At 44.2% G+C, this 26,110-nt stretch overlaps 1 protein-coding gene across 36 annotated transcripts in view; it reads left to right on the top strand.

Moving 5' to 3' along the window:
* The window catches only part of TCF7L2 (transcription factor 7 like 2), a 199,209-nt gene that overhangs the window by 148,199 nt on the left and 24,900 nt on the right, over nt 1-26,110 (top strand). For 34 of the 36 annotated variants that reach the window (XM_043475390.1, XM_043475389.1, XM_043475393.1 and 31 more), the window contains one exon: nt 24,374-24,506. In XM_043475390.1, coding sequence (XP_043331325.1) covers nt 24,374-24,506 — 133 coding nt within the window. Of the gene's footprint in view, nt 1-9,363; nt 10,366-11,617; nt 13,507-24,373; nt 24,507-26,110 lie in introns of those variants that run through there. The other 2 variants (XM_043475428.1, XM_043475418.1) reach the window with 2 other exon arrangements.

The raw sequence follows: 26,110 nt of genomic DNA, 5'->3' as shown, positions 1-26,110 counted from the left end.
TTTTATCATTTGCAATCTAAATATTATACCTAATTGATAGTTCTCCCTATATTGCAAGAGTACAGGCATGTACCAGTATCTTACATATTTAGTCTCTATCAAGAGCATCATTGGAAATAGAAGAATGAATATTAGATGTTAAATGTCAAATAGGAGCCTGTATACATAAAATAGAAAAACAAGTACAGATTAAATTTGGAGATTCCTTTGATTATTTCTGAAAAAGTTATTTATAAGATTTAAGTGGTAGTTACTCTCAATGGAACCAGTTCTTTTTTTAAAAATTGCATCCTACAAATTTGGGCCTATTTTTTTTAAAAAAGATCATTTCCTTATAAAATAGGTTTCTAAATAATAGAGTTTAACCTAAACAGTTTAAATAATTTTATTACATACAAAAATGTGTGCTGGAAACTAATGCTTCTAACATACCAGCTCCTTGAAAGAAAATCATTAATCTTCTCAAATGTAAGTGTAAAGTTGATCCATTTTAGCCTCTTGTCCATAAATTGTTGATTATTGGTTTTGAAGGAAAGCGCAGTGTGAGTGTGTTTTGAATTTTAACTTTGAAATCATAGATGTACAACATGTTCATGGCAGTCAAATCACAAGCTGAGAGAAACCATTTGAAATAATTTTTTTAAAGTATTCCTGTCAGGGCATTATTTATAGGAATGGTAAGTTTCAGATTTTAGGTTTCAGAAAGTTGAGGTTGGCCGCACTTCAAATCTACAATTTTAACTGCTTTGAAAGAATGGCTTTGCTTGTCTTCAGGGGGAAACAAGTAACTTAGGGGACATCCGTTCATTTTTTTTTTTTTTGCAGTCTTTCATCCCTAAGTATAACAAATTGTTTCTTTTATTAATGTGGTACTTGCACTATCGAAGCAGTTCTTAGGGGAAAATAATCAGGAAGATCTGCTTTTGCTTCTCAGATGCTACAACCTGAAATATGTTACTTCGTTCCTTGAAGAGATTTTCTTTCTTTTTTCTTTCCTCTTTCAACAAATAACAGCTAACATAATAGAAATTGCAGAAAAGAATACAATGAGATTTTTTTCCCTTCTCACACAGCATGTTTTGGTTGGCTAGGAGAAGCCAAGGTATTGGAATATGATTATCCCTATTTAAGGAAAAAAAAATGATATAATTTGTCATCTTACCGGTTCTCGGCATTCTGTGTGGCGCGCGCTTAGTCAGTGCTGGGAAAAACAGCGGTCTGACAGCTAATAGATATCTCTGCCCTCAATTGTTTAGACATTTTTGTCTTTTGTGACATTGAAGAAAAGACAAGGAAGGGAATGGAAGCAACTAAAAAATGTCAAAAGATCAAAAAATCAATGGGCCGCAGGAATGCGATCTGTTTACGGGGTGGAGTTGCTCTTTCTGTTCCCCCAGAAGTCGGTCGGGGTGTCGGGGGGCAGCCTCCAGAGCTGGTCGCTGCTGCCTCCCTCCCTGAGAGAGGCGACACGGCGTGGAGCGATGCTTCAGAAAGCAGGCATGTTAGCTCGTTCCCTGCTCCCCCCACCCCTATGAATAAATAATAAAATAAATTAAAGCTTTGCTTTCGAGACTCTGAAATCCGAGTTTGGGGTGCTGTGTCTCTCCATCCGTTTCCAGCCATTTCCAGATTCCCTGGGCTGCAGCCCAGCAGATGGGGTAGAGGATTTACTCATGGGCATTTTAATTTTCAGATCAGGGGAGAGCACTTGACATTTTTCTTATTTATTTATTTGATTTTGGAGGGAAAAAGTCAGTATGAGTGAAATGGGTGATGATTAGGTGGGCCACACCAGGCAGATGAAGAATTGTTTTGTCCCTTGCTTAGGCCGTTTGGACAAGACTTAGGTACATATATCTTGGGGTGGTCAGTGGCAAGGAGTTGAGATTTTATGTGAGAACTTGTTTCTTAGAGAGGAGGAGATTGGGTATGTGGATAGTAAAGATGATTTTAATTTAACAGGGAGAATGTAGTGTTAGTTGCTGTCCATAAAAACTTTTGGGTTTTGAACTGTAGACCTTAGTTGCCTTTTCTCTCTCCTTTTAAAAACTTTTCAACCAACTGGTTGTTTGTTGTCTGGTGTGTGTGTGTGTGCGCGGGTGTGTATGTTTACCTATACATTTGCCTCGCAAACTGTGACAGCCCAGGAAAATAGATGGACCCTACAAGGCGAGGCCACAATCTGTTGGGGAAATTTTTTTTTTCCCTCAAGCATTGTAGTTGTTATTTGATAGTAAGTGTAGTCCAGGCTGCATATTTTATAAACTTTCTATTAAAGTTGGGGCATGTTATCATAAAACTCAATTGCGATACTTTGTATTACGCTCTGGGATTGAGAGATAGACATAGGATTAAAAAAACAATTTCTAGGCATTTCTAGATGATAAATTTAATTTTCTTTGCTATTTGGAGGTCTTCTTTGAAAATGCAATTGTAATGAACGCATTCAGAACTGGAGAATAGATTTACCCTTGGCTTCAAATAGTCGACGTTATCAGGCGCTGTCATTCGTTCCTTCCTATTTTCGGGCTGCTAATTGATGTTTTTGATGTCAGCAAGAAAATTGAAGAAAATGTCATGTGTGAACCAGTGCGGAAGTTAATAAGATTGACTTCGTTGACAGAATTTACAATGAGAGCAGAGACCGCATAATGGGACCGCTGCGAATTCTTTGGAGTCAAAATTGACACCTCACGCTAGGCCAGTGGTCGATAGGAGAGATGGAACATTTGGGAAAGTTCCTAATCTCATTTTTTCCCCCTTACCTTTTGGTCTCCGATGGTTATTTAGTTTCCCCAGCAGCTGTTTATTCAGGGGGCTATTGCTTCGGACCACGCCAGGGCCTCAGTTCAGGCTCCCGGTGTCATCAACAATGCTTGTTTCTTATGCTGTTTTGAGTTTGAAAGCAAAAGAGTCTTAAAAAGGTTAGATTAAGATGTGTCTTAAGGAAAGATATACTAATATCGGTCAGGGTCATTGCAAATGCTTGGGTTATGTGCAATAAAGCTGAAACGCAAATCCCTCCCTGAATAAAGAAACCGAGTTGGCACTGAGATCAGTCCTCGAGCCTCACAGAAGGCTCTAACTTGCAAGCAAAAAAAAAAAAAAATAATAATAATAATAATTGAGTTCTTGGCTACATGTCCCCGACCCCCAAAAGAAACATTTTAGCCGTGATGCCCCTTAAACTTTTTTCCTAAGTTATTGAAAGTTTAATGGAATAGTTTAATTTTCCAGTAACGTGGCAAAGTTTATTGGATTTGTGTGTATAATTATGGATTGGATTAGTTGAGTTTGGTTCAGTGCATCTGATTATCTCCTGGCCTTTAGGGAAATGCGCTAAAACCCTAACTTGTCCAGTACCCCCAAGCGGTCTCTTTTTGAAGGCACCGCACAAAATGTGGTCTCTACCAGCGCTCGGCCTCCAAGGATCTTCAGTAAGAGACATTATTCTTGGAATATCCAATTAATTCCACTGGCAGTGATCAGTTAGCGCTTCTTCCTTTCTCGCCATTTGAAATGCTAACACAATGAATATTTTCTCATTGGTCTGTGTCCCTCGGCTAAGCTGTTGCCGCGGGCTGAGAATTTCATCGACTGATGAGACCAGAGGCTCCGCCAATAAAAGGTTACAGTACGTGATTTGCATGCCAAGTGGGGTTTGGTTTCATGAGCTTAAAAGTTCTTTAACTTTTATTTGACTTTTTTCTTTTGTTCAGAGTAGATTGAGGGGTGAGTATATTTGTGAGTGTTTAAAGTATGAAAATTACCAGGGACAGTAGGTCACAGCGATATTTCGGACCATCCTTATGGAGACGGCTGGGGTGGCCCTTTGTGTTACCAGCTTTCATGGAGAGCAACTACGTCCACTCTCTAAGATCCGGTCTACGGAAAGCATCTTTTTAGATGTTGCGATTTTGTGTTGAGTCCCTCTAGTATACTTCAGGAGCTTGACATCTAGGGGAATGGTACCATTAGAGTATTAGAGTATCTTGTAAGTACTAGTAATCCAATCCCAGCATTATTTGAAAGGACTAGAGAGCATTGAGTAGGGCATTGGGGAGAGGAAGGACTGTCCTTTTCTTTGGAGTGGTTGGTAAGCAGAGTCTTGAGTATCAAGAAAATAATACCTTCTAGTGGAGTATTCAAAGGCAGAACATCTTCTGTTATCAAGGGTAAGTTGGAGGTTGTTATGGAGTACTGAGTTGCATTGAACACAGAAAAGCTACAGCCAAGAAAACGATCAGCACCACTTTCACCAGAGAAGGTTCTAATGGATTAGATGATAGCTTGCAAAACCTAGTTTCCCAACTATTTCTCAACTAGACGAAACCCTGCAAAGTACGGGGCCAGCAGCACATACCTTCAGTTGGCTCAGAAAAACAACACCTGATGGTGTCACTGTTACCTCTTTGGTCTTCCAGAATCTTCCAGACTTGGGTTTTATTAAGTCGGGATGCTCCTTGTTGATTTAAAGCCATTAGAGATGTCTTCTGATCTGAGGAGTATGGGTTGACAAAAAGAGGGAGGCGGTGGAGTTCTAATCAAGGTACCTCATCCCCTGCTCAAAATGGGGGGGGAAAAGGGGATTGAGGGAAAAGAAAGAGCCAGCCTTCAAACCACTGTTATCTTAGAGGAAGGGTAATATGATTGGAGACTTGACATATTTCAACCGAATGAAAAATCATGATACCTTTACCAAAGTTGTTAGCAAAAGGGAACTGGCAGGGCTAGGAATGGTGAGCGGTTCCCTCTCTCCCCCTCCCGCCCTCTTCCTCCTTCCTTCCCTAGCTGTCTGTGAGGAGCAAAGCAGGTGGCTCCCTGTGGCTGACTTTTCATGACAACATGCCATTAGAAATTGCCGTCCTGTTGATCAATCCTCTCGACATGACAGATTTGCCGCAAGGCCTGGCTCTTTGAGCGCCAGCACTGTGGCTTTTCCCTCCTTTTTTCCTGCACTAATTGGTGAAAGTTTTTTTACTGTGCTAGTGGCAGAGGAAATTCTTTTGAACGTTGTCACAATCAAGTGTTGACTTCTTTAGAATTGCAAGTAGGTTAAGTGAGTATCAACATTGGGGGGGGGGTGGATGGGAGGAGGGAAAACTATAACACCAAGTTAATACCACCTAAATTTTATGATTAGAGTCACATTGGAAAACAAACTAATTGGATTACTTATACACACACATACACACAAATGAAGGCAAGTATCAAAATGATCCTTTTAAACTTTTGTTATGTTTGGTCCTTTTGGGGGGCTCCAGTCCTGACATTAGGAATTGGGGGAAATACATTGTCATGTTGATGGAGAGAATATATCTAATTCTGCCTCTTTAGTTTCTTCGTGTAATAAATATATTCAGAATAGCGAGAGCACAGACATTACATAACATACTGTAAATCAAAAGAGGTACATAGAGCTTCTATTAGGGGAGCACATTTTCCTCTGAACTACTGATATTCTTCTGTCCAAAATCAACATACAAAGAATAACCTCTTAGCAAAGTATTTGTCCTCAGACATTGATTCTTTTGATTCAAAAGATGTATTTCTGCTTAAATATTGCTGTTCCAGTTATATATAAGATTATTTTTTAGCCTAGTCTATAATAACCTTTTGTATTATTTAAATCCAAACTTCTCAGGGAAACTGAGAATTAGGATGCTTTTCTTTCTTTTTAGATCATTTGAACTTGAAACTTATTTTTAATAACAAGGATTTTCTTACTGAAGGAAGTTGTAGAATCAATGTATGTTTAAAGATATATTCTCTGGTGATAAAAATAACTGTTAGAAGAATAGTTTTGTTTAGCCAGATTGAGTGAGAGGGTATGCGTGTGTGAATTTTCCAGGTCACAGAATCTGTGTAAGTTCATTCTGATTCTTGACCACGTACCATTTCAGATTATTCCTAATCGGAAAAAAAAGAGTAATGGAGGGTATGAAGCCCCTATAACTTTACTGTGGGTTTGTGGTAACTATCGAGAAGAAATTCTACACCAAAATAAGGATTTTGTACTGACTTGTGATATAAACATAGAAGCCTTGTGTGCAGAGTAGTTTGCTTCTATTCCACAGTTGATATTTACTAGGAAATGAGAATTACAGAATACAAGTTACTAAGATTATGAATGGGACTTTTAGTTAATTATTTTGGTTCTAAGTACAAAATGAAAAGGTAAAAGAAGGCAGTAAAACGTTGTCTGGAATTGCGTGGGCCTCGAACCCCTTCTTAGCCATCCTGTTTGCTCCAATTGTTATGTTATAAGGGAGAGAAGTGCAGAAACCCTTATTGCAAGAAGCATCCATTCATATAATTAATTTTGCCATTGTAAAAATCATTTGTAAAATTTGCATTATTAACATTATCAAGTCACTAGTTGGTAAGACATCAGACATGACGAGAGTGAAGGGCAGCTTAGGGAGAGCTGGGCTTTAAACCCTCAGTAGATCGGAGTCAGGATCAAAGGCGCTTGCTTTATGTGGCTGTGCTAGACTTTGAAGTCCTGACTGCACCTACAGCACTCATTTCATCAAGTTCACTGGTGTCTTAATAGCAGATCAATAAGTTTCAAAGTCGGAGAGTTAATTTGATACTAGTGCTGGTGCGGTCGTGCTGGGGAAGCCGAGAGAGAGGCAGAGAAGGCTGCCTATTAACAACTCTGGTACGGAGCGCACAAAGATGCAGATTACCGATCTCTCCCTGACCCTGAAAAGACAGGCTTCGGCCAGGAATGGGGAAACCGTGAATTGATAAAGCAAGGAGTCCTTAATTTAGACATCTCAGGTTATCTGGAAGCTAGTCCATGCTTGAAAAATCTTTGACTTGGATACACATGTACTTGGATATGCACAGTGTCCGTTTGGTAGAGATAAACATGTGACCGCAGAAACGCACACACACCTTTCTAAAATAAAAGGGGAGATCTACATAAGGACCACTATAGGTTTTAAGAGGTGATGTGCGTGGGGAAAAAAGGCACATAATCTGTTTTTGGTTTTTAAAGGGAGTTTTGAAAGTATGCTTACATCATAGGGGGTTATGTTGATTTTTTTTTTTTTAAGTGGCATTGGGACTATCTCCTGATGTGAATAATAATAGGCAATAATAATTTGATACAAGTCCATTTTGGTCCACTTTTTTTTTTTTTTTAAAAGGAAGTTCTTCAGGAGAAGTCTTAGCCCCAAATTTCTTTCCTTTTTTGTAGCATAACTTGATATGCGGGCAAACAAATGGGACTCTTTATGGAACTCTTATCTTTGTTCCCTTTCTAGAGTTTGAATCAAGTCTCTTCATTTTTATGATATGGTACATTTTTATGATGCATTCCAAGGATTTGTTGAACATGAAATGAACCACTAGGTAAAGGCAGTGGAAAATTGAAAGAGAGGAGATAAGTTGGGTCAAAGGCGAATGTTTTTATATTTGTTTAGGATTTTTCTTTGTTTTCAGTGGTTTGGTTTAGGTTCTTCTTAAAGGATAAGCATAAACATTGTAAAGTGTGTGGTAGAGATGACATCAGTGGCTATTGCAGGAGGGGATTTGGGGAGAGGTTTTTTTTTTTTTTTTTCTTTGTGCAAAGGGGAGGATATAAAGATACAGAGTTCAAAGATGCAAATCGCGAGAAAGTAGAAACCTAAAAAAAATTTTTTTTTTATAAGAACTTTCCCATCTGTATGTACAGCACCGGCTTCCCAGCATCGAAGGTCAGATTCACACCCTTTTCGAACAAAACTCTAATTTAGAATGTTCATCTAAGGGTTGATAATGGTATTAGAAGGCCAGTGGGGTGGTCAGTGGGTGTTGTAGATTAGCTCAGTGGCCATTACGGCTTTACCTAGACCCCCACGATTCATTGGGTAGATTAACCATCACATCTGTCATTTTATCCCTTTTAGTTCTCCCCTTTTTACCACATTTAAAATACGAAAAGGGGGGTGGAAATATCATCTCGAAGACAATTTATATAGAGCAAGCCAGTGAAGCACGCTAGTCCTAAAACGTCTAAGAAATCGCCATATATATCTATGTGTGTAGATAAGTACAGTATAGTTATACGTGCTGTAACTTTGCATGATATATAGATGTTGAAATGATTTTGGTGAATTCAAATAAGTTGGTTATGCCAGGTAAGCTGCAAGTTTTTACACTTAATTCCTTTTAAATTAGTCTTTTGCCTGTTTTGTAGAGAAGGTTCTGTGTTTTAATAATCTTATAAGACATTTTCTGCTACTGGGCTGATGGCTCAGTTCATCAGGCTTGGTTAGTTTAATTTCTGACAAAACTTCCATTACCACTTTGCGGCGCCATCAATTAGACAGTCTTGGCCGGTTAGAAAGGTACTGGATACTCCGTATGATGGCTATTCGAGATTTATGAGGTGTGTTGAATGGACTTTCGTTGAGTTGTGTTGTTTTCTGTGTGTTTATTACAGAAAGATTGCCACTGTTAAAGGGAACTTAAGAGTTTCTGTAAATGTAATGGCTCATCCTGAATAAAGTGAGAGAGACAGTGCTTGGGATCTGGGGAATAGAGGTGGAAGGAGTCGAGCTGATGAAGGTGTTTCTTGTCAAATTTGTGTAGGAATTATTTACCGTGCTGTCTTTCCTGAGCTGCTACAGTAAAAGTGAAGACATGGAAAATTATCCCAGATGGGACGAATCGCTCATTCTCTGTTCTTTTTTTAAAAAGGAAAAGATTTCAGAAAAAAAGTCGTCTTTTTCTTTAGAACAGTATGAATAAAATCTGGACAGCTGTCGAAAAAGATATGCCGTCTGCATTTTTTTTTTTTAAATTCTCGCCGCCACCATAACTAAATAGCTTGAATAGTACATCTTTTTTTTTTCCCCTTCATACATAATGATCTCTACTTCATTAAAAGCGTATTAATCTGGTTCCCAGTCTCTTGGGAGACACCTTAAGATGATGATATTGTGGGTTTTTTTCCCCCCGAATTGTTAAAAAAAAAAAAAAATTCTAGCAGATTTGGTCCCTGTCAGTCAGAAATAATTGTGTTCTTAATCTTGTCCCTGATGGATGACTCGGAGTTCAGCAACGGGCCGGCTCCAATGACAAATACAATATTAATATTCATTAACTGCTTTGACAATGCTAATTTTGATGCAGTAGTAAAAGGCCTTCCAAAGTTAGCGGCCAAAGCATCAGAGCTGCGCAAGGTGGCAGGATAATTTGTGCTGGTTTGCTGAGCTGAAGGCTTTTAAAGTCTATAGCAAAAAGCTAGGTACCACAAACAAAAAAGAGAAAGGGAAAAAAGTTCTGAAGCATTGGAAGGCAGGGCCGCGGAAATAATACGATCACAGTCCGCTAAAAAATTTGACACCTCTGATGCAGTTTCTTTGAGTGAAATTTCTACAAAGTTGCAACAAAAAAGCATAGCATGGTAAGTCAGCACATTCTTGATTTTGTTTAATCTTTTTGATCTTTTCAATTATCGCTATTTGAAGATCAATAGTCATTTTTTCCTACGATGCTTAGAAGATGCGCAGCGGTGGTTTAATATGTGTTAGGACCATTTGCTTTAAAGGAACACATCCACAAGTTTTCGGTAGGTTTTTTTTTTTTTTTTTAAGTTGGTCATGAAAAATGTTATACAGTAAATTGTTCTGAATTCTTTTACATATTGGTGTTTTTAATGGTCTATTTTGACTTTTGTATACCCCTCCACCCCCCAAAAAAGAATTCAGCAAGATAATTGAGCTCTGGATGTTGTCAAGAATTTTGAGGGTACTTTCAGCGGGCAAAAAACTTAAGAGTGAAGTGGTCCTCTAACTTTATCTAAATTCAGCTGTCTCCCCCCTCCCCCCTTTCCTTCTCTGAATGGCATCAGATAGCTATTAAAGCTTAATTTCACTGGAGAACTGCAAAGCCTTACTTTCGCCAACTTAGGTGAACTTCTTTGGACTACTGAAATTGCCTTTATGTTTGCCAAGTCGGCAAACAAAATATCAGGCTTTGTTCTTTTGATTGAATGCCGGTTTGCGGGAACAGGGGGGGGAAAAAAGAGTAAGAAAGCCCTGCCTTTTTTTTTTTTTTAAAAATACCCCTCCCTTTCGGGGGGGGGCGGTGTGGATTGTTGTGGAATCGGGGGAGATCCCAGTTATTGTGCCCTTCCCTATCAAGCGAGATAATTCTGTGAATGGAACTGTGCTTGAGCATCACCCAGTCTGGCGGCGCTGGTGGTGTGAGCTAGTCCCCTGTGCCGCGGCGCGCCGCGCGGCTGCAGAGCGGGTGCTGCCCTCCAGTGGAGCCTGCGGCCGGCGCGGGCCCTGCGCGGCCATCCGGGCGCGCGGCAGCATGCCCGCGAGCCGGCGGCGGGAAGGAGAGCCCCGCAACCCGCTCTAGATGGTAAGCGGCCCCGCGCGCGCGCGCGGGCAGGCGGGCCGGCAGGCGGGTGTGCGGGGCGGGGTAACCGGCCCGCTGCGGCCCCGCGGCTGCCCCGCCGCGTCCGGGTTTGTCCAAGGCCCTTGCATGCTCCTGCTGCCAGCCTCCGTGGGGTTCGCTGTCACTTCGCAGTAACTTTAAGATTGATGTCCCTTGACTGGTAAGGTGCCCGATGGAGTTGGACTTTTTAGTTTTTGGTTTTTTTTTAAACTCTAAAACATACACACACACACACAACGGAAAAAGAAAAATGACATGACTTTTTTCGTTCTGAACTTTTAGCCCGTGACTATAAAAACATGCTTTATGATTATTGTTTAATTCGGACGTGAATATTCGGGACGGGGGAGGGGGGTTGTTTCTTTTGGCCCCACCAAGTTAAATTCACTTAAATGCTCCAGCTTCTTGACTCCCCTCCTCCCTGGCTCTCCCCAAATATTTTCCTAAAGGATCGGCCCTTTTCTACCTTTTGTATATTTTCTTTCAAGACCCAGTTTCTCTCACCTCCATCTCAAACTTCTTAATCTAAAACAACGTAAACAGAACTTTGTTGCTGATGTGGAAGAGAACCGTGGGATGTAAATGGGCTGTCCCTTCAGAGTTTATTTCTTCTCCACGTTATTGTTAATTGCATGCTGAAAGGAAAGGGTCCTTTTGTGTGTGTGTGTGTGTGTGTGTGAGGGGGGAGAGGAGAAGCATTTGGGAAAGTTTACCAAAAAAATCCCACAGAACTTTGCAGCCTTCGATCACTGGTTTTTTTTTTTTTAATGGAAATGTTCTAAGTGTGGATGTACTTCTGACAAATCGGGGTGCCTAGGGGACCGACTGGGAACAGTTGGACAGTGGGACAGCATATTTCCGGGAGTGTTTCCTTAGGAGGGGTTAGTTTGAAGAAATTCACGAGATTTCCGTGTCCTTTTGAAGGAGGAGGAGGTCTGTCTGGAATGTGTTGGCTCCTCTTGCTGTTTCCATTTTCCTTGTCTTTTGAGAAAGCCAGAAAATACATTTCTAGTCCAAGTTGCCCATCCTGTTTGCTGCACTTTATAAGTTATTGTTGCTGAATGATTGGGAGCTGTCCATCAACGGGAAAGGAACTTGCAGTTTACTTAAGAAATTGCATGTGTGACAAAGGCAGCTGCCGAGTGTGGTGGTCCGCGTGAATAGAGGGAGGGGAGGCAATTAGGGGGCTGTGTGGTTGGGGCTTTTTACTTGTCAAACTGGAGCCTCATTGCTTTTGTTACCGCCATGTAAAGGGAAATGGCAGGGTTTTGTTTTGGTATTAAGGGCCTTAAAGCTTACTGCCTGACACTTACACAGGAAGGCCGAATAAAGTCCAGAAAGAGGGGCCACAGAGCAGTATTTTAAAAAAAAAAAAAGAAGAGAAAAATTAAGAATCCTCACTTTTTTGTTACCTTGAAGCCCTTCCGTCCTTGTGGTTTTTTTTTTGTGGAAGGGGACAGTGTGGGGAGGGGGAAGTTGCAAGGTGTACCAACTTGTCTGGTATGGTAACAGATTGCTTAAAGACCGACATCAGGAAAAAGAGCCCTGTGGGTTTGCAGATAAACAGCTGGACAGTCGAGTCGGTAAATTAAAAACATCTCCTGTATGTTAGGTGTCCCGCGCCAGAAGAAACAGAATCTTTGCCACCGGTCTTGCTTGAAGCAATACCGGGCCAGCCGGGACCCCATGTGGCAGCCGGGGTGTTTTCTTACCTGCATGCAAATCGGAGTTGTGTGTTTGCTTTTGAAGAAGGTGAAAAGATTTCACACTTGGGGAGGGGAAGGACCGGAAAGGCGCTCTGGGTGAGTGTTGTCCTCTGCAACTTTCTCTGTCTTTAACCCCTCCTGGAGCAGACACCCTCCCACAGTCTCCTCCTTCATGGAAAAGAGGACGATTTCAGGCCTGTGATGTCTGGGTCTCTCAACTCCAATTAAGTTAAACCCACACACATGTACCCAGTCCTGGATCCTAGGAGAGACCCGGGAAAAGTAAGTCGGGTTGGGGGGACTCAGGGATTGCCTGTTTTCTCCTTCTCCTCTCTTCCCTCTCTCTCTCTCTCTCTCTCTCTCTCTCTCATTCTGGGGAAAGCTCACAGAACTTACAGTCAGAAAGCCAGTGAGCGTTCAGACTCCTGGAATGCCAGTGAACACGGGAAGCTTCCGTTCTTCTGCTTCCAGAGAGGTCAACTGAAATATCTCACAGGCTCAGTCTCTTGCTCTGGAAGGAAAAGAGGGGTGTGTACGTGTGGCAGGCAAGGCCCTACGAAATGTCACTCCCGTGTCACTGTGACAAGAAAATACACTTTCCTTTCCCCATCCCCCAACCCACGGCAGCCCTCTCCCTAAGAAATTTGTTTGAGGGATTTGACAATCTTGTAGATAAAGTGCCTGCCTCCTGCCTTCGGTTAATCATTTTCCCTCATGGCTGACCGTAATTTCTTAGCTACTCTTAGCGGTGGCTCTGGCCCCGCTGCCCAAGGTAACGGGTGCGGGAGGGGGGACTCCCTTGCTTAGAGCCCGAGCTGGCTGGGGAAATGGGCCTCCCCCTTCCTTCAAGGATTTTGCAGTGGTACAGGGTAGAAACTGGGAGGAATTTCTTTTCATTAATTTTTTAAAAATTTAATCTGTAACCAGTCGAACTAGATGATTTGGTTTCTTTTTGTTTGTTTTTGCTTTTTTTTTTTTTGGTTTCAGAGGGATGTGTGTGGAGAGGGAAGAATTAACCAAATAACTGCAGGCATCGTGAGCGAGAACTTGGGGAGCATTTTGAGTGTCCCAGGGCAGAAATTGGGAGCCATCTCCATCTTTTAAGATGCCTTTTTTCAGCTCTTTAAAATGAAAGGGAGAAAGGGAGGGGAAGCTGGGAGGAAGAAGAAAAGTGAGAAAAGCAATAAGGGAGGAGAAAAAAAGCTGGCCCAGTCCCATCTTGAAGGTACAGAGAAAGTTTTTTTTTGAGGTGGAGAGAAAGAAAACCAAAGCTATTATGGACCCTAGGAATACCATCTTAGTGGGAGTGGAAGATCTGAGTGGGAAGGGAGGCGCGGTGGCCTCTGGGCTCACTCTCTTCCACCAGTTGGGCAGTTGGCACCTCAATTTGAATTGCTGGGTGAGTAGTGGGGTGTGTGTGTGTGTGTGTGTGTGTGTTCATGTCCTTGCTTATATATAGTCTTGACCATTAAACCTTTGTGCTTGGCTTTTTTATTTTTTGATTCAGACAGTGGGAAGGAAAAACAAAACAAGAGTAAATGGTCAACTCAAGCTATGCTCTCTCACTATGTACTTTTCATAGCAGTTTTTTGGGGAAGGGGGAAAGGGTTAAAAAAAAAAAAAGATGGGGAGTATATAAAGCTTGACTTTCATCACCATCCTTATGGTTCTATAGCAACACAGACCCGGCTCCCCAAGTGCAAGCAAGCTGGAATCTGGAAAAGGGTGGTGGGATTTGGGATTTCTTCTAATAAATAATTCCCCCCACCCCTTCACCCACCAGGGTGGGCTCCACTGGAAGAAAGAGAAGGAAAAATGACATGCTCTCATGGAGGAGCATACTTTGGAAGCTTGAAACATTTTTGAACAATAAGGCTTTTCCAGTAGCAGGGCTTGTGTAAACTGTGTATTTTGGTTTCATATTTAATGCTAACTTTGTGTTGCTCTGTCTTTGGTTGTATTTATTTTCAATCTCCAAATTTAGATGCTGCCAGCCTTTTAGGGCTCCAGTCTTGCTTGTGGTATTTGTATTTTGTAAATGTAATATAAAATGTGTTTTGGAAATGTGGGCAAAGACTGATGACAGCCTATTGTGCTGTAAATGATCAGGGAGAAGGCCCCTTTGCAGTACCTGTTTGGGGCTTAGAATACTTGATACTCTGTTCAACTCTCAGGTCAAATCCTTTGCCACAAGCTGTAAGGGCATTCTCTTGGAGGTGATTCCTTACCTGTCTTTATTATTGCTTTTTATTATTAATTTTTGTTGTTGTCAAATGGCCAAAGAAACATTGGCAGTGGTCAGTCAACTCTTAGATCTGATATTTAGGGGAGGAAGGAATGAAATATACTACAGACTATAAGAATCCTTATGTTTTCAAAATCATGAATTAAAATCCTCTGTGTCATATTGAACTATCAGAGTGGTAGGTAGTTCTCTAGCTGAGCATGAAGGAATGACAAATGTGTGTCTTGGTTTCCCTTTCTGGTTCTGTGTAACTTTCCAGCTCAGCGTATGATGGTGTAAACTGTCAAGAATTGTGGGGAGAAGAGTGCAGGCTGGCACTGCAAATGTATAAACTGTCTTGCCACAAATTTCCCATCCGTTTCCAGATTCCTGAAAGGTTCCAGACCTTTGTTTATTCAAATTACTGGGGTTACTTCATAGCAGTCCTGCTGTGTTGGTATGGGGAAGCCTCTATTCTTGATGGCTTATGGGAAGGGAGTTCCTTTGAAAGGGTAAATTCCTGACTCTGATGATACAGATATTATGATCTTTGTATTGTCACAACAGGCTGCTGCCTCCGCATTTTCTGGAAGCAACAGAGCCTGCAACCTTATATTTTTAAGGAAACCTCCCCTCTGTGGTTTGGGGATGGTGGGGGGCCTGGCTGAGCTATGTCATGGAATTCTTTCCTTCTGCAATATTTTGGAATGTGATGAAATCCTGACATGCCGTCCAGATTACATACTTCTGCACACATTTGAAGACTTTTTTTTTTTTTTGTAAGTGAACTTTGTCTGGGTCATTCTCTTGTTACCTTAAACTTTCGTCAGCTGCAGTCAGAGAGGGCAGCGGCGCTGTGTCCTTCTCACTGCAGGGTAGCTCCGTGTCTCCTGCGTGTATCATTTATTGGAGGCTATAGATGTCCGCTAAAGAAGGCCCGTGTTTGGGACACTGACAGGACAAAACAGAGCAGGACAGTGCGGTTTTGCCTTTGTGTTCGTCTTCCCTTTAGTCTGGTTTTGCTGAATTCCTGTCGAATCCAAGTTTTGGTCATTTGTATCTGTGGGGCCACGTGAAAATGTCTATCCCACCTCTCAGTTCATCTGTTTGTTACTAGGGAGAAATTTACCTGCTCTCTGAAGGTGACTGTTTCTTGAGCTCTTATCAGACTCATGTAACAGGTATGGCTTTCAAATACTGCCTCGATTGGAAAGTTAGGCACAGAGTGTTTAAGAACACTAAAGACGTTTTTATATAGCTGGGCATTGTAAATAAATTAGAAAGGTGGTGTCAAATTTTGTTCACTGCTTCTTTCTTGAAATCCCCAGGATGTAATAACCATTATGTACTTAAAATTTATTCGAAATCAAAATTGGTGATTTCCTTTCCATCCTACTTAGGAATCCTTAGATTTGGGGTGGTTGTGTTTTAGGGGAGATGGTCTGGAAATCATTATTTTTTAAAAAGTTGTTTTGAATTTGAGCTTTTGGATTTCTTCATTTGGAATAGGTTAGTTTTATCCCTGGCTCTGTTTTGAAAATTGACTCTCCTAGAAACAGCTGTACCCTCTTACCCAAGTCCCAAACATTCCCTGCAAACTCGGACACTTAACAAGATTGATTATGCTAACGCTAATCATTTAATGCCCAAGTAGTAGAAAAATATCTTGCTGGCTGGAGGGTGGAGGTTGCAAATTCCTGGGAAATTACTTCAGGGTGAAGTGGTTGGTCCTTCATCTCTGAGACCTGGTGGAGGGTTAGGACTGTCAGAGGGCCCCCTTGCACTGCTGTGCACACCACCCCACCCCCCACCCCCCGCCCTCCAGGATGCTGAGGCAAGTTACTGCAGGGAGGGCAGGAGTCAGGAAGAAAACCCTGGGAACTCCGTGGTCAGGGATGAGCCTGGACTGGGTGGGCAGAGGCTTAAGCTCCCAAGTGCTTTAAAGGTTAGTTGGGGGAAGCACAATGGGATGCTTTCTTTTTATTGGAGAATAAATGAGAGTGAGTGGAAATAAATTCTGTTTAATGAACTTAACTGAAAGTAATTGTTCAAGAGTCTGTGAAGGCACAGGTTTGCTGGGTCGGGCCTTGGCTGCAACATTCCCAAAGCCAGTCGGCTGGGCCACATCTTTATTTTCAATGTTTAAATGTTTCCCTTAGTGTGCCCACTCCCCACCCTGACACCTCCAGCCCCCCACCTCCCCTCCCCTCCTCCTTTTGGGGGATTGAGACATGGTCATTAAGAAGAGCTGAATTTGGCCCCCTAGACCCTTAATGCTCAGCAGTCTGGTTATGATACCTGCTATGTTGTAATATTATAGAAGGGGCAAAAAAACCCAAAAAACAACAACAAAACCCATCCAAAAAAGGCCAAGGGCTCAGGATGGTTTGTGTTAGTTCTATGTATATTCATGTGTGTGTGAGAATTTGGATGGAAATTGGCTGCACATTTATCCTCTCCCCGCCTGCCCTGTTCAATCATTTCCCTGCACGAAGAATTTTAATGCCTGTGTGAGTGCAGGAGGAACTGAGAGTCGGCAGAATTTCGTAGATGGCTGGGGGAATCTTCTCTCTCCCTCTTCTTGCTGTCTAAATGGATCTGACTCCAGAGAAAGAAGAGGGGAAGGGGGGAAGAAATAGTCAGCCGTTGATAGTTCACAAAACCAACAACATCCTGGGTGTTAGTCTCAGGTGCTAGTAGAAAGCTGTAACTTTGCAGCCTTGTGGGCGCGTGACTCAGGCCAGGGGGTGCGCGGTGGGTACCACAGTTGCAGGGCTGTGTTTCTTTTCTGTATCTCACAGGCAGACCTCTTTTCTCTGAACCACCTCATTTCTTCAAGAAAACTCAAACCCTGCGCAGCTTTCTTGGTGCTGTAGCCGTCCATAGCAGTCTGACCCCCAGGAAACAATGCCCCCTTGGCCCAGGTTGAGCCTTAGGCAGACAGGAGCAGCGCCCAAGCATGAACAGCCCCTCACCTGGGCGGGGGGGGGGGGGGCTGGGAGGCCCTCGCTGCCTGAGCTTTCTGACCGCTGTGAGGGCACAGGGTCACAGCGAAGGTGGGAAACAGCCCTTTCGGCCTCAGCCCCCGTGGAGGGCCGCCCACCACCTTTCCCTTCTGTGTGTGCGTGCGTGCCTGCGGGAGGTTTACAGGGTAGAGTAGTGAGATGCTCAGCAGGTAAGTCTGGCTGTGAGCGCAGGCCTGGTTCCAGGGCACTCCCTGACGTCATCATCTCAGCACTGCAGTGGTTGCTCACTGTTGGTGCGATGGGTTGTTGAGGCAGGAAGACTACCATCGCTGACCCTTCCACTCTGGTTCATAGCCCCCCCACAACAGGACTAGTTGAATCACGCTGGCGGGGGGCGGGTGGTTGATGAGGAAGAGACAGCGCTTCTTCGTCCCAACCGCTCTTGCCCTTCAGTGCCCCATGGCCCCAGTGATGTGCAATGTCTGTTATTGTTTTGCTGGGTGCCATTGGCCATGGTACAGCATAGGAAGCAGTGTCCGGGAAAAATGTATCAAGATGAGCCATAAACCCATTTAAAAAAACACACACACACACAGTAAACAGAGCTTGAAGAGTGGTCCTTCCTGATGCTGATTTCAGACCCTGGGAGGGCCGGTCATCTAAGACCCTGAAGACCCTCGCTCCCCACCCCGGGGAGGGGAGAAGGCTGACAAGTGCTCCTCTGTGCTGCCTTTGTTTTATTGTGCTGGGCTCCTAAAGGCACTTTCTGGCCCCATTTTTCTTGTGCAGAAAGGGAGAGCCATAGGGGAGTATTGAAGAGGAGGGCCGGCCGCCCGAGAGGCCAGGGCCAGCAATGGCTCTATTTGTTTTCAACGTCTGTTGATTAATAGGTTGTGGGGTGAATGGCGAGCTTTCATTCCCTTTGGGTTCCCCACAGTTAGGGAAGGTGGAGGGGTTGGGGTGAGCGGAGGGCCGGCAGGGGGATCTCGAAGGGCCTGAATCACCCTTTCACTTGCTGGGTTCCCCATCTCGAACAGCATTCGGTGGACGGGTGTGTGGGCACGATGAGGGTGGCAGGGCCGAGTTGCAGAACACCGGGCTTAAGGGTTCTCCAGGGGTCAAAGTTCAGCCACAGGGGGCACCCCCTCCCCACTCCCCCCCCACTGCAGTGGGATGAATACTTCGGGTGGAAAGGCTTTGTGCACTTTGAGGTCTGTTAAAGGACCCTTTCTTTCTAATTTAACCATTCAGTGCTCAAAACTGAGATGAACGGAACTGGGAAAGAAATGAGTCACAGCCACGCCTCCAGGTAGAGAACAGAAAGCCTCCATGATTTAGTCACATGAGGATTTTGATTCCTTTTAAATAGTTACTGTTTACCTCATACGTTCGGGTTTTAAGCTGACTTTTCCTTTTCTGCTGGGACTGACCACGTCTGTCCCCTGATGTCACTTGTGTCTGTATTTGAGAAGCAGAAATATCCCCACTGAATGTTTCACACCCCTCCCTCTATAAGCAGCCACATGGTGTGAAAATCCCTACTAAAAATGCTTCATGCTCCGTGGCAAGGGTGTGCCTGGCTGAGGCGGAGAGCCCTGAGCTTACTTCTAATTGGGGGTTCGGGGGAGCACAGTGTGCTGAACTGGTCTGGGTTCCAGAATGTCCCCTTGCGATCCTGAAGCATCTGTGTCCAGTGGGGGAGGTCGGCCCAGGCTGCGTTTGTTGGGTGCAGTTCACGACCTCCACCTGGCAGTCAGCCCCATCCAGGGCCCATGTCTGCAGACACAGCAGTGGAAGGTAGACCTGGGACCCGTGTCCTCACCTGCTGGGTGGAGCTGATAACAAATGCAAACAAATGCAGCTACCACGTAGGTTTGTGAGGACTGAATAGTCTGTCGCAGTCAACACAGGGGCCGGGGCTCCCTTAGATGTGGCGGCCGCGACCTGCACTGCTGTGAGCTAGAGAGGCCTGAGTGAGACAGCGGTCTCGACAAGGGGTCCGGAGCGACCCTCTGGGTGAGTTTCAGGCATTGCTAGTGCTGGTGCATATGGGCAGCTGTGGCCTCACTCCCTGAACTTCCATTCTATGAATGTTTTATGAATGTTTGCTGGTTGCTTTTTTTTCTCCTGGCTCACAGATTCCTAGTGCTCATCATATTCTATAAGGCTTAAGCTCTCCAGGCAGCCTCCCATGATTGCCATTCTCTCAACCTTGAACTTCAGTTAGCTGTCCCTGCAGGTGATGATTTCGTGCAAATGCTCAGGTAGTTTTGAAGACATATTTAATATTTAGATAAAACACTTTCCTAAGAGGCACGTGGTTTTGTGTTACGGTTGTCTTGAACACTGGACTCTGTAAAAAGATTAAAGAGGGAGGAGACATGTATTTCAGCTTGTTTACCCCACCAGCACTCCCAGAATACAGTGTGGCTTTGATTTAGATTTCCCGGATGTGTTTCTGGAAAGTTTTCTGTTGTCCTCCACAAAAGGAAATTTTCACATCCGAATTTTCTTAGGGTGGTACGGTTTTGAACACAGTCCGTAAAGACAAGACCTCCTTTTTAAAGAAGTGGGAACAGCACTGGAGGAACTGCACATCAACTCAGATTCATCCCCAAGGCCTTAATCTGAAAAGAATTATTTCTAGTGATGATTTCATTATAGCAGTTATAACCCAGTTCCATTATGACCAAATGACTTGGAAAATCCACAAAAACTTTTAAAACGGAGTTTTGCCTCTTTATGCTGTGTCTAGCATATAGTGGTACTCTTAACACATTCAGTTAAAGAGTTCTAAAAGGGTTTGCTGGAAAACCAAAGCTTTTCAGTTAAAAAAAAAAAAAAAAAAAAGGAAAGCTATTTTCATTAAAAAAAAAAAGTGGGAGCTGGTCTAGAGAAGGGGGAAGTCTAAGGGACTTTTCCTATGTGGGTGGTTGTTCTGTGTATCATTTGTATCAGCTTCTGCTTCAAGGCCCTACCCCTACTTCTTGAAGGACCTTGCTTATCTCCAGCTACCAAGGTAACTTCCAGCTCTTCTGTGACAGTGTTACTTATTAGCATAATCAAGTGATGGTTTTTCTCAAATGACATAATTAACTATATGTGTGGACTAAGTGTTGCATTTTTAAGACAGGCGTGCACCTAAGGAAAGGTGGCCACAAAACACCCCTGTACTCTTGCCCTGCCATGCATGTCTTGGCCTTTGCAGTAAGGAGTGCGGGCTATGGCTGCCTTGCCCCCTGTGAATTTAATTAGAAGAGACTGGAAGGGTAGCGAATGTGAACTTCACCGAGCCCACATCGTCAGCACTGGACTGTGTTTTTCATTTTTCAAAGCTTCTTTGCCTTACATGTATGGATGTGTGAGGCACTGGGCTAATACACACTTCCCAAACATGATCTCTTTAGATTTTCACAACCCTCTTAGGTAGACCCAGTTCTCACCGAGAGTTCGCACAGAAATGAAGGCTTGCAAGAGGTTACACAGCTGGATTGAAGTAGGATTTAAACGTGGGTCTTCCTGGAATTTTCTAACTTCACTCTTGGTCGTCATGTACAAGCCAATGGGCTTGAAAACCAATTTTTTTTTTTTTCTTCCCCGAAAGACACTTGTAATAAGGTATTAGACTGGATGGTTACTGAAGGCTTCCCCTGCCCCCAGCTCTGTCCTGTGATGTTGAGTAGACTCCATTTAAGAGCACTGCCATTTGAATGAAATGAATCTGGGAGACTGGCTCTAGCCTTCTGTTCTTCTGGTGCTTACTGTTGCAATTTATAAGTGTGCTCATCACTTGCACATGCTGAGCAATACAGGGGACACAAAGGTCTACAAGACACTATCTTTGTCCTTCAGGGACTTAGCTATGGTGGGACCAAGGAAGGTGCATCATGATCCCAGCAGTGGACATAGTGTGGTGTAGACAGAAAGGATTGTGGGTATCTGATGCTGGAGAGACATGGGCATTTTCCAGAAGAACATCCTACCATCATAAAAGCAATCTAGGTACAGACAGGTTCAGTGGGAGTGGCAGATCCTGGTTTCTGCCCACATGGCTGCATTCCCCCACCTTGTTTGGGAACCACTCAACATATAAAGACTCTAGGGACCTGCCTAATATGTAGTCACATCAGGAAAGAGCTCCATGTCCCAGTAGCCCTCTCCCTCCCCCACAAAAGCCAGACAGCAGTTAAAACTTCATATCTCTTCACTCCCTTCTGCCCCCTCTCCCCCAACCCATACTATAGAGTTTTGAATGAACAGGAAAAAAATAGTTGGCTTACAGACTCAGGTGTACAAAATAATATGATAGTGATGGTGGCCCCAGCAGATGTCCAGCTTTTGTTGGAATCCTCTTCTCATGCGTGTATCTGACTGGAAGAGGGAGAATTAATTTTTCTCACGCACCCGTGAACTTCTCTTTTGCTGAAATACTGTCTTCATCCTTCTATGTACAAGTGTAGAGAGAGGATTTCCCCTGCATTTCTTGCCTGGAAGACAATCATGAAATTTGCGCTTCTGACTACAAAACAGAACTGTGCCTTCCTTCGAACAGCTTCTCCCAAAGAATAAAAATAACAATAAACCAGCATTCCTGTGCTTACCGTGTCTCAGGTTTTACATTTAATACTAAGCCCTTCCCATGAATTCTTCCAGAACTAAGACTTGATCCGTGATTAGGATTCAAGTCTCTTAACCTTTTGTGCTTGTATGGAACTTTGTGGTTCTCTGGTCTAGGGGTCATGGCTGAACGGAAGAGGTACCTGTGGCCCTCCATAGGCAGATCCAAGATGCCTGGGTCCTGAGCCCAGACCTACTGAATCGGGTCCCTGTGAAACTTTCTTAGTAATAGGAACCCATGTTTGTGATAATCATCTTGAGAGATGCTTGACTCAGCAAAACTGAGAAATGTTGAAGTCTCACTGCTCTTCTCCCATCATAGACTTACACACTTGTTTTCTTTCATCGTTCTTTTGGTCCTATTCCCTCAAAGTCCTTCAGCTCCTCGGTGACAATCTCCCCTCCCCTGGCCTGGTGCTTCTTCCCAGGGGTCCCAGGGTTTTTCCACAGTTATTCTAAACTGTCTGAGACTGGTCTGCGTTCATTTCAGCGGTTGTGTATCTCTCCAGATAGAAGACTTCTAGAAGGCAGCAATTCTCATTTTCCTTTCCTCCTGATGGTCTCCAGTCCATCTGATATGTGTGTCCCTTGCTTTTTTCCATCTCCACCCCAGCACACAGTGGGAGTGTTTTTGTTGGGTAGTTTTCAAGTTGTCCTAGACAGAAATGGTTCCTAAAAACTTCTCAGCGGAGGTCTGTGAGATGCTGGCCCTGGCCTTGGAGTGGCAGTCCTTCACTCTGCTCTTTGGTCATGTCCAGACTTTTGTGGCTGCTGACGAAGGAAGTGTTACTGGGTGCTTTGAATTTCAGTGTTCTGATTGCAAAATGATAATTCACAGTACAAGGCTTCTGTGAGCCACTAGTTACCATCTGTCTTTCTCTGAAAGTGTCCAGTTGCTTGTAGGGATCATTAAGCCTGGCTCTTGGACATGTGACTTCTTTTTCTGTTTTTTGTTTTTTTCTGGGAGCATCTAGAAAGTGCATATTTTCCTTTCCAAACATACCCATGGAAAATTTAGAAGCACCTTTTTAAATTCCTTCCTCACACTTAAACGGTGGTAAGAAATACTCTTACTCTATCACACCCCTTCTTCACCTATTTTTTTTTTTTTAAAGGACAAGAAAAACGTAAAGAGAACTAACTGCTTGGTGGTCCCTGAACTCAAGAGGCGCTAGTGGGCAGCACTGGAACCCTCCTTCTTTTCTTTTAATGCAATTCCTTTTCCTTGATGTTAATGCAAGTTGTGCCTTCCTAAAAGTAATAAAAGGAAATGAAGACACGTTCTAAAATGAAAGTTGACTCTAATCCATTCATCATCTAATACTAGCCTCTTTATCTTTGCTGGTACCTAATCTGGTTAAATGTCCCTGTTGTAGGATTTTAGTGAAAATCCTCTATTGGGAATAGGGTTTTTTGCAATTGGATTACTCTCGGTAAATGGCCCAGTAGTTCGCTTGTTTCAGCTTAATTTTTTCTTTGTGATCTTGCTGGGCTAAGTTACAGCATCGCATGGGGAGGGGGAGGGATGGTTGAGAGTAGGGTAGGGGAAGGAATGGAGAATAATTTGGGCAGGTCTGATCATTGCAACTAGGAAAATCTTTAAGATGCTTTTCTTTTTTTTTTTTTTAATCCTCCTCTCCACCTATCAACACTTCCCAAGCAAAAAATTGCCTGTATGTTGTTTTCCAGAACTGCTTGTTTCTGAAATGTGTACATACCCTTTATTAGCCCAATTCATCATCATCCAGTTAATTTGTTAGCATTCCCTGTGACTTCCTAATGAGATTCGTAATGAATCCAGGCTGCTGTAATCTGCATAAAATATGCAGGTGCTCGCCTGGCAGTTTAGAGCTTTCTGGTAAAGTTCACACTCCCATCCAGACCAGAGTGAGGCTTTTCATCCTGGCTGCCTGTAAAGGATTGTAGCTTGCCCACTGGTTCTAAGGAGCCGGGAGGGGTTCAGAGCCTGGGGTGGTGGATAAGGTGGCTGGGATTAGGGCCCTGCCAGTTTCTTGTAACGGAAGCCTTCCCCCCGTGAAGCCTGCCTGCCTGCCTCCCGAAGGTCCCTCCCGTGGGGCCCTGGGGTAGGAGAGACCACCACCTGCAGAAGCGCAGTAGGCCTGGGGGATTAAAGCCGTCACTTCCGATTTACCTGCCGATGGGAAAAGTGCAGATCCTTGGGCTCTGTGATGGGGTGGTGGCGGCGGTGGTGGAGGAGGTATTTTAAAAGCCAGGCTGAGTGGTGGGGGTGGGGTGGGGGTGTGAAGACCCAGGCACACCTACCCAGAGAGCTGAATCATCACTCTCTGCTATTTCAGTACACGGACCAGGGCCAGGACGGGTTGCCTGCACTTACAGAATCCAGGTGGGAGGGTGTGGTCAGGGCTGCCCGGGGTCAGGCTCCTGGGCTGCCCGAGCCAGCGTGACCGTGTCCTCTTCTGTTCTTCGCCTCCCTGCAGTCGAACAAAGTGCCGGTTGTGCAGCACCCGCACCATGTCCACCCCCTCACGCCTCTTATCACCTACAGCAATGAACACTTCACGCCAGGAAACCCGCCTCCACACTTACCAGCTGACGTAGACCCCAAAACAGGTAGGACGCATGCTTGGGTGCAGAGAAGGCGTGCTGGTCCCGGGACCGCCGGAGGACCTGCTGCGGTGGGGGGTGGAGGGGTGCTTTGGGGGCTTGGGCTGGGGGCAGCAGTGGAGGGGTCCCTGTGCCTCTCCCACGTGTTGGCTGGGAACCTCTTTCGGGAAACCAGAGCCTGGTGAGGGAGTGGATCTCTCCTCCCCTTCGGAGAAGTCCATTTTCAGCGCTCAGGTCTCTCCAGAGCTCCAGGTACCCCTGAGGGGCTGTCTTGGGAACCTTGCTATGAGTTCTGTTCTCAGGAGTAGCTATTCTCAGGAGTGGCTTATAACTCCAAGAACCTCAGACAGACTCTGAGGCAGTAATGGTTTTGGGGGCATCTCATGGACTCCTCCTCAGCTCCATGGGAGTGTAAGAGCCCTAACAGCTTGGTTCCCTGAAGCCCCAGCTTCCTTGGTGGCTAAGGGACTATATATAGTCCCCTGGCAATGACTTGGTGCAGCCTTGAGAGATTGTGTCACTGGGTTCTGCATTCTCTTTGCTGATTTATTTGGGCTCTTCCTCCCCTGTAATATCCTGAGTCTTTATCCTCAAGCCCATTTTACAGACAGGAAAACCCAAGTCCAAGATGGTTTCCTCATTGCATCAAGGAACAGCCATTAGGGTCTCAGGCAGAAGATGCCACGTGACTCCAGCTTTTATACTTGTCCCCTCCTTTCCATCCACGTGCTTTTTCTCAAAAGTGGGGAGAGGAAGAAGGCGAGGTTACTTGTAACTCCCCTGAAACAAGATTTAAAACAAATTGGGGTGGTCTTAGGAGAACAGCTAAGGCCAGGTTGTCTCTTTCCGGCCGGGCGATGCACTTGCTGGCATTGGTTTCTCTTCCCAGCTGGTTAATTAGCAGGATGAATTCAGAATGGCTATTCCACGTCACTTGGTCGGAAGGAATTGTTGGATGCTGGGCCGAGGTAGACTGCCTGTTCAGGCCGTCTTTGCCGCCCCTGAATGAAGCCACACATTAGCTGGTTTTCAGCAGCCTCTGAGCCCCCTTTGTGCTCGTGGGGGACCGAGCCTGGCGCTGGGATGGCTGGAGGAGGCCGCCAGCCGGCCCCAGGCTCCACGAGTGAATGGCAGTTTCAACGTCTCATTTAAATAATGGTAGTACAGGGAATAGCTTTTAAATGGTTATCGTAAAACATATGATTAACGTCTGCGGACTGTTTACTTTTCCTCTGCGAACATTCTTTCAAGTGTGCGAGTGGCTTGGTGTAGGGTCCAAGCCCAGCTAATCTGTTTGGTTTTTGTAATAGAGAGAAAGCAGTGTCTGCATGAAAATGTCACCCAGGGAGGCTTAATTTACAGATTAAAAGCTTCCTGAACGAATTTTTAAAAAAATGAAATAGTTTTCATCTGCAAACACACAGCTCATTCCCTTCAGTCCTGTTTTAATTCTGAGCAATTGTTCATTTTGCTTTCCACTTGAGCAGTGTAGGTCTGCTCCTCTGGGCCTGAATTGTTCCCAGCCCTCTTGATTTCTAAGAAACCAAGGATTTCTCAATTGCAGGATATGTGCCTGTGGAATTAATGGGTGTGTGATGCATGGACCTTCA

This window comes from Cervus canadensis, chromosome 8 (genome assembly GCF_019320065.1).
Source record: "Cervus canadensis isolate Bull #8, Minnesota chromosome 8, ASM1932006v1, whole genome shotgun sequence".
Taxonomy (NCBI): domain Eukaryota; kingdom Metazoa; phylum Chordata; class Mammalia; order Artiodactyla; family Cervidae; genus Cervus; species Cervus canadensis.
This window is presented reverse-complemented; position numbering and strand designations above follow the sequence as displayed.